The 8770-nt window shown below is 45.2% G+C and overlaps 1 protein-coding gene across 1 annotated transcript; it reads left to right on the top strand.

Annotated features, from left to right (window-relative positions):
* Positions 1 to 3567: 3567 nt before the first annotated feature.
* LOC118413014 lies at positions 3568 to 5448 on the top strand. The gene has a single exon (XM_035816131.1). It carries the CDS (start codon positions 3568 to 3570, stop codon positions 5446 to 5448), a length of 1881 nt encoding a protein of 626 aa, XP_035672024.1.
* The last annotated feature ends 3322 nt before the right edge of the window (positions 5449 to 8770 follow it).

Here is an 8770-nt window from a genome sequence, read left to right as displayed (position 1 = left end):
TTCATACAAAAACGTTATATGTTTGTATGTGTCTGCGTTCATTCAGCCCGTAGCAATTAATAGTCAATTGAACGATAACGAGGACACAAAAAATACAGTCATGCATGTCTTTATTCACCATTCATCAGTCAAGAAAACATTTTTACTCAAGCAAGTTCTAACTTGAGATACCTCCTGCCACCTATGTCAAGATAACACATCATCAAACGAAAAAGGCTGGCTAAATCCCCTAGTAAATTATTCACCCATGTTAAAATTTGCTAATCAATAGCCAGGAAACCATAGGCCAAGGGCACACAAAATCAATTATTCAATATCTTTTTTTTCATCGTTTACTGGTCAAGATGGCACACCAATTATCTCAAAAGATACAAGATCATTCACCTTTGTTATAACCTAGAATTTCCTGCCAACTGTGTCAAGAAAACACAGTAGCCTGACTAAAAATCGCGCCCCTAGCGGCTGGCGAGAGGTTGTGTAAACACAGGCTAGAAAACTCTGCAACAAACGGAGAGACCACAAGGTGGCTGAATCCTCTAGCAAATTATTGATCCCTGTTATAGCGTTAAAAAAGTCCACTCTGCTGGATCCTGTGACAATGAAAATATATAAAATAATTCGAATATCGTATGGGCAATATAAAGTGAGAAAATTGCCCCAAAGCGGAGGCTGTTAAAAATGTTACCGCGAAATCTTTTCTGCTTTTGCCATTTTTTTCGATTTGCTCAAGAGCTGCTTGCTGTACTCTGACAGGTCAGTCAGAATGTTTTTGTTTTCATCTGTCTTGTTGCCTACGTATGTGTAGACCTCGTCCAGCTGACTGGCGGTGAGGGCGAACGCCTCCTCCCACTCTTTGTACTTGCCCTGTATGGATGAATCGTCCAAAGTTGTCACAGAAAAGAATCTATTTTTGTCTGCATAAGAAACACGGTAGTTGCATAATACGACCGATGTCATCAATTCCATTGCTGACATCAATGAGTACTTTTACTAACATTACGTAACTTGCATCTCATAGTTACATCTTGGGTACTAGTTCATTTCATGATCTATAAAAAGAGAATGACGTCAACCAAACTATGCCATTATATGATGAAAAAAGTTAGGTTGCCAGCTACTTCTCAGATTTCATATCTTCATAAACATAAAATCAGGAGTTGAATTGACAAGCGGCCAACTCCCATCGTATTTCTTCCCTTGTTGCAGAGGAAGCAAGTGTGAGTCGGTCTTCTTTGACATTGGGCGATAATCGCTGGCCGACGCAAGCCTCTCGCAAAGCTGTGCAAAATGTGAAATTCCCCTAACCAACATGGATCGCATACCAATTCACAATTACGCTCCCAGTTCTCTTGACGTAGACATAGAAGTTCACTTCTAAGCTGACGTAGACAAACGCATTTTTTAAAGTTTTTTTTTGCAGAACATTACGAGGGGCGTTCAATAAGTAATTCCCCTAAGCCACTTCCAGTTGTCTGATTTAGATGAAATTTTGCATGTGTAATGATTCATATCTTAATGAGTGATGGCTGCTTCTTCGTGTCCGAAGATCATTGGGAAGGTAGTCCTCGGTCTCCCCTGCACGCTCTCATGTGGCTATGTAGTCCAATCCTCGATCCGCACCTCCTGGTGCAGGATGGGCAAATGAAGCCCTGTGCAGATGGAGGCTGGTCGGCCACAGCTTTCCTTCGTCTTCTCCTCTCCTCTGCTCTCTCTCTTCGAGCTGCCTCGAAGCTTTCAGCTCCTCTCTTGCATGCAGCTTTCCAGGCTTTTCTGTCTTTTGCAATACTTTCCCATTTCCTGACTGGAATGTCTGCTGAGCTGAGTTGGTGTTTCAGTTGGTCCTTATAGCGTTTCCTGGGCGCTCCTCTGTCACGCTTGCCCTGACACAGCTCTCCGTAGAAGACAGCTTTGGGCATTCTGGAGTCCTCCATTCGTGACAGATGGCCAGCCCAGCGTAGCTGCTTTGCCATCAGCATTGTCTCTACGCTTGGAAGATTAGCTCTCCCTAAGACTTCGTTGTTCGTTACATAGTCTTTCCACGTAATGCCCATGATGCACCGCAGGCAACGCTGGTGGAAGCGTTCCAGAAGTTTCACCTGCTTCCGGTACAAGACCCAGGCCTCTGCGCCGTACAGGAGTGTGGTTACGACTACTGCTTTGTACACCTGGATCTTTGTTGACAGTTGTAGTGAGTGGTTCTTTCAGACACGCTTCTGAAGACGTCCGAACGAGCTGCTGGCTTTGCCAAGACGACTGTCCACATCCTTGCTCACTGTAGCATCATTGGAGATGACGCTTCCCAGGTATGTGAAGTGCTCTGCTACGTTCAGGGACTGTCCATCGATACATATATGTGGAGGGGTGTAGGATCCGCGTGGTGGCTTCTGGTACATCACCTCCGTTTTCCTGAGGCTGATGGTGAGACCAAAAGCCTTACATGCTGCTGCGAAGTGGTTGACGACTGATTGTAGGGCTTCCTCTGTGTGAGCCAGAAGTGCGCAATCATCTGCAAACAGCAAGTCCAGAATCAGCTCTTCCAATGTCTTCGTGCGGGCTAGAAGTCTCTTGAGATTGAAGACACTTCCATCAGTTCTAAACCTGACATAGATCCCATCTGTGATGTCCTCTTTGGCCTCTCTTAGCATCATACTAAAGAAGATGGCAAAGAGAGTTGGGGCAAGGACGCATCCTTGCTTGACTCCGTTAGCGATTGGGAACGGGTCCGACAGGTCTCCACTGTGCTTCACTTGACCCATCTGACCTTCATGCAGCTGTTGCAGGATCGTGAGGAGCTTGGGCGGACATCCAAGCCTCGATAAGATCTTCCAAAGCCCGTCTCTGCTCACCGTATCGGGGTGTAGGGGGCTCTGAGTGGAAGGACAGTCACTTGGTTGATGTCTGCTGCACCCGAACGACCATCAGTAGGGTGGACATACACCTCGGCCTTCACTCATCCTCTAACTCTCACGTGCTGGCTCCAAGCGCCACACCCCGGTACACCGCTTCAGCAGGCGGGCTAAACCACGTTGAGGGGACACGGACAAGGACAGTCCTTAAAACCTACAGCTCCGAGGTCGCCACAGCCGTCTCAGTCTACTGAGCCACTGTAGAAGGATGCGGAGCCTAAGGAGTGGAGTTGGTGTCAGCAGAAGCTGGCTGCGCGAACCAACCTTCACTATAAACCCACGCAGCGCAGGCGGGAAGGAAGTCCTACAGCGATGGAGAAGGAGCGAAACGACAGGTACTAGATGGTACTGGGAGTCGCAGTTTCAACTCTGCATGTAGGCGGCTCGGGAACATGGGTCGCTTGTTTGCTGACTGAGGCAACAGCAACATTCGGCAGCGCCTCGAGCGACCAAGCAGCCCTCTTCAGGGATAGCGCTGCTTGCTCCAGATGGAGACGAGCCTAGAAAAGGTGGCTTAAAAACCGCTTGTCTCACACACACCTGGTTGGTTCGCCGTGGCCAACGGGCATCTCATAACAGCGGTAAGAAAGAAGGAAGTATGAAGAAATCAAGAGTCCAGAAATCAAGTATGTTGAAGGTTGCGTGCTGGAACGTACGCACGATGCAGGACAGTGATGAAAGTGACAGACCTCAGAGGCGCACAGCTCTTGTAGCCAGAGAGCTTGCTAAGCTGGACATAGACATTGCAGCCATTAGTGAAGTGCGGTTCGCAGAACAGGGTTCACTGACAGAACACGGGGCGGGCTACACCCTATATTGGTCTGGGAAAGGACGTGACGAACGCAGGCTGTCTGGAGTAGGCTTCATGATAAAGAACAGTATTGCCAACAAACTACAGAACCTTCCAGTTGGGCACTCTGACCGTCTGATGTCTCTCCGGCTTCCACTGCAGGACAACCAGTCCGTTACACTCATCAGCGTCTATGCCCCTACTCTCCAGGCAGACCCTGCTACCAAAGAAACATTTTACACGGAGCTGAGATCTCTCCTGGCAAATGTGAACGAAGCAGATAAGATACTGGTTTTGGGTGACTTTAACGCTAGAGTGGGCAGGGACCACGAGGTATGGCCAGGAGCCCTTGGACGACACGGGGTCGGAAACTGCAACGACAACGGGAGGCTGCTTCTAGAGCTCTGTGCAGAAAGGGGACTGAGCATCACCAACACCTTGTTTCAACAGAAAGCCCGCTTTAAGACGACGTGGAGACACCCACGGTCAAAACATTGGCACTTGTTGGACTACATCCTGGTGCGACAGAGGGACATAGCAGATGTACTACACACACGTGTCATGCCCAGTGCTGACTGCTACACAGATCACAGAATGGTAAGAGCCAGACTCCGGTTTTCCATCAAGCCACCAGTGAAGAGAAAAGGCCCACAGATGAAAAGATTGCAAGTAGACAGGTTGCACGGTCTGAAGGAGAAATTCCAGGACAAGTTGAGTGAGCGTCTGAACAGAGACGAGGATAAATGGCAGACGGAGGACCCTGAAAACCAGTGGCAGCAGTTGAAAACCGTTCTCCAGGAAACAGCTGCAGAGGTAGTAGGGAACTCATCCAGAAAGAACAGGGACTGGTTTGATGAAAACGACTCCTCGATTGATGCTCTCCTCCAAACCAAGCGCTCTTGCTATCAGAGAACTTTGTCCAAACCAGATGATCCGCCAACCAAAGCTGCATACAGGGAAGCTTGCAACACGCTTCAGCGCAAGCTACGAGAGATGCAGAACAAATGGTGGACCGACATGGCGGAGAAAATACAGTACTTTGCAGACACAGGTAATGCTCGGGCCTTCTATGAAGCACTGCGTGCCATTTATGGACCTACTCACCGGATCCAGGCTCCTTTGCGATCATCAGATGGTATGAAACTCCTCACTGATAAAGCAGCCGTCCTCCACCGGTGGACTGAGCACTATGGCGACCTCTTTGGGGACAAACGCCGAGTGGAGGATGAGTCCATCCGGAAAATACCACAACATGAGGTGAGAACAGAGCTGGACAACCCCCCAACGCAGGAGGAGGTGAAGAAAGCCATCTCAAAACTGAAGTGTCACAAGGCACCTGGAGTGGATGGAATTCCAGCAGAGGTTTACAAACTCGGTGGGGATGCACTCCTTGAAAGGCTCACTGGACTGTTTGCCACATGCTGGGAAAGAGGTGTCGTGCCACAAGACCTGCGCGATGCTGTTATTGTCTCCTTATACAAAAACAAAGGGGAGAAATCGGACTGTTCTAACTACAGGGGAGTTACACTGCTGTCAATAGCAGGGAAGATACTGGCAAGAGTTGTACTGGATAGACTTATTCCGACCATTGCTGAGGAAAACTTGCCGGAGAGTCAGTGTGGCTTTAGAGCCAATCGTGGAACGGCAGACATGATCTTTGTAATGCGCCAGATCCAGGAGAAATGCAGGGAGCAAAACATGGGGCTATACGCGGTATTCGTTGACTTGACAAAAGCCTTCGATAATGAGTAATGAGTAATGTTGCAAAAAACAGCTCTGAACGTATTGTGGTTTCTGATTTACTGGTGTTTGAAATGAGTCAGGTGTGAAATGGACCAGGTATAAAATGGAGCCAGTTGAGTGTCGCGCAGTGATCCGGTTTTTTGTATTGAAAAGGACGCACACCAAAGGAGACTTTTGATGAAATAAAAGAAACTTATGGTGATAATGCCCCATCAAATGACCTTGTAAAACGCTGGCATCCTGAATTCAAACATGGCCGGAAGTCTGTGGAAACAGCTCCCAGACCTGGTCGTCCCTCTTCTGCCATTGATGAGGCATCTGTTGGAGAATCAACCTGGGGTGTCCTACAAAAATGGTGTCCAGAGCTGCATCAAACAATGGGAGAAATGCATAACTCTGGGTGGTTCCTATGAAGAGAAAGACTGATAACTGTGCCAAGTTTCATTAACCTGAAAATGGGTCAGGTGCATTACTTATTGAACGCCCCCCGTACAAGTCTTATGACTTCATCAGCCACTCATCCTGGCCATTTTGGGGCGTTGTGAGTTGGCACAGACGTCAGTTCCGAGGAGGTAATTTTTTATAACAGTGGAATGAGCTCTCAAATGCCATTCATGATATTGAATCAGTGTGCACGTGGACATTTATGATATTCATGACATGGAATCAATAAGAAACTTATACTTACTGAATCAGCAGCTTCAATGCTGAAGCAAATGTCCAGGTTGCTAATGCCGCGGTAGCTGCGGCGACTGAGGCAGCGAAAAGGCCAGCATATACAACTGCAGTTGCCCCAGTGACAACTCCGCCTACAATTATCCCCAAAGCACCACCAACAATATATCCCTTCTATTGGCAAGTCTTTAGACAAGAACGGGATATCCATGCTCGTCCAAAGTTCTCGTAATCGTATTCTGAAGTAGACGAACTGTTATATCTTTTTACCGTTAATTAATTACTTTTATGGATGTTTTACACTTTGCGTTTGGGACCGCATTGTGAATTTTTTTGCATAAATCATATATTATACTTAAATACTTAACGTTTTGTGACCGCATCTGAACTGTGAGCAGCGACACCTGTCCTGCAATACAATGTGAATCAGTCAAAATTGCCCTGAAGAAGGTGACAGACGATCACCGAAACGTCGGTGTGAATAAAGCAATGGTTGTGTAAAAAGAGTCTCTTTATTCAGCAATCTTTTAGGGTTAGACCACACACACACACACACAAATACACACACGCGCGCACACACACACACACCGATGACAGATTTTCCCCGGACCTCCATTGCGATGACTCGCGCCTTCGGTGTCGGACATGATGACAATATGTTGGAGGGAGTCGCTCTCAAAAAAGCCTTGTGTATTTTTAACCGAAATTTCATGAAACTTGGCTTGGACCGCCAGCAAAATTTGACCGTCAAAATGTAGGAAGTAGCGTTTCAGAGGGTAAAGATTTCAATTTTTTCAGGGGGAGAATGCTTCTAGTCTGTTTGTTCCAATAATAAGTAGAATATCTATGTCGCATCAGTTGAAAGTATATCATAGCCTTCAAGAATCATTTATTACTCTAAGAAAATCAAATAAACAAGGTAAACATTTATCACGAACAGTTTTCATTTGCAGATGTGCCCATATTTCTGTGCTTTGTGTATTTCATAGTGAAACGTCAATAAGAATTCTGGAACACAGAAACATGGTTATGGAATTCTTTATTTACTCTTCATTTGTCAAGATATGGCAGTTTGCAACCAAGTTCTATCCTTAGCTAGCAACAGCCACTACCTGTCATCGGAGAATAAAGGAATAGTTCGTGCTATTTTCATCGCGAGTCAATGAGATATCTACGATAGGTTAACACCACTGACAATACAGTAAGCTAACGTTAAGAGTATCACAAAAGATTTTGCTCAAAACTATTTCTCACACTATGTCAGCAACAGTAGTTGAAACACAAGTGAAATAGAGGTACCTGTCTGACTTAGACTGAGTTTTCTTGACTGTTATTTTCATATGCATCTCATACACACAATCTAGTAAAGACAAGCCAAAGCATACCCAAGTAGCCCCCCTTTTCTACCTTGAGCAAGACCTACCATTGAACAAAAAAAGCCACAGCCTTCTCATAACTGGCTTAATACGTACACTGACATTGCAAACAACGTGACATAACCACTCTTAGGCGAGGTAGCAAAAGCATTTTACTCAAAACAACAACAACAGAATTAACTTTTTGTGTCACAGATCATTTACGATAAGCTACCAAAGGAAGACCCGAACCATGGTTCAGTGATTCGGGTCATTCCACGAGTGCCGTGGAACTTCTGGATGTAGTCAATGCAGGCTGTCTTCAATTTCTTCAATTCAATTTCCAGTCGGGTGAATTGCGTCTGCCAGCGTCTGCTCCTTTAAGGAAAAAAAATGAATTATCTTTTCTTTAGCATATGATAGTCCAGAAGGAGATTCTCAGAAGAGGCATAAAACGCAACACACCCTGTGGATAATCATTCCAGTATAATCCTACAATGATAGCTTTGTGTAGATCATTTTAACCCTATTCAGACCGGGCTTTTTTGGTCATCCCTGGACCGGGGGGTGGGGGTGGGGCTTTTGAGGCCCTCCACTTCTAAGTCCTATAACTCTAACAAGACGTGCTAAAGAACCACCAAATTTTCAGGACATGATATCGACATAATATCTGACAAGTACTTGACGTTTGACGTTACGTTGACGTACGATGACGTAATTATGACGTCATCAATTTGATTATATTGGCCGGACCCATAAAAAAAGGGTATTCTCAGAAAACTTCAAGTTATGCCACAAAAATGTAACAACAAGTGCAGATAACAGAATAATAATGTTTATTACGACTTGCGTTGCCAATAGCGACATCAATGACGTCAAAATGGCGTCATAAAATGACGTCATGCACATCTAAGATACGAGTTGGGCTCCGCCATATTATATCCACCACCTTGAATTTTTAAAAATACTTTTTTGCAACAAATAACCACAAAGGGCAATGGAAATAGACTAAATGCATTCATTTAGATGGTTTTTGATGAAACAATACCAGGTAGTTACAAATTTTAAGGGATAATTAGCTTGTTATTCTTGATCTGGCCATACGGTCCGCCATCTTGGATTTTGGGCTGATGACGTCATCAAATTAGCATAATTTATGCATATATAATTATGGAAGATATGCTAAATAATATAAGATTTATTTATGTAACAAAATAGCAGTAATATAGCAAATAAATGTGAAAAATACATTGTTAGAACCAAAAATAGTGATTTTTGGCAAAACTGCCTGTCAACAAACC

The sequence above is a fragment of the Branchiostoma floridae genome, chromosome 4 (genome assembly GCF_000003815.2).
Source record: "Branchiostoma floridae strain S238N-H82 chromosome 4, Bfl_VNyyK, whole genome shotgun sequence".
Taxonomy (NCBI): Eukaryota; Metazoa; Chordata; class Leptocardii; order Amphioxiformes; family Branchiostomatidae; genus Branchiostoma; species Branchiostoma floridae.
Note: the sequence above shows the minus strand (reverse complement) of the source record. Positions and strands in the feature narration are given on the sequence as shown.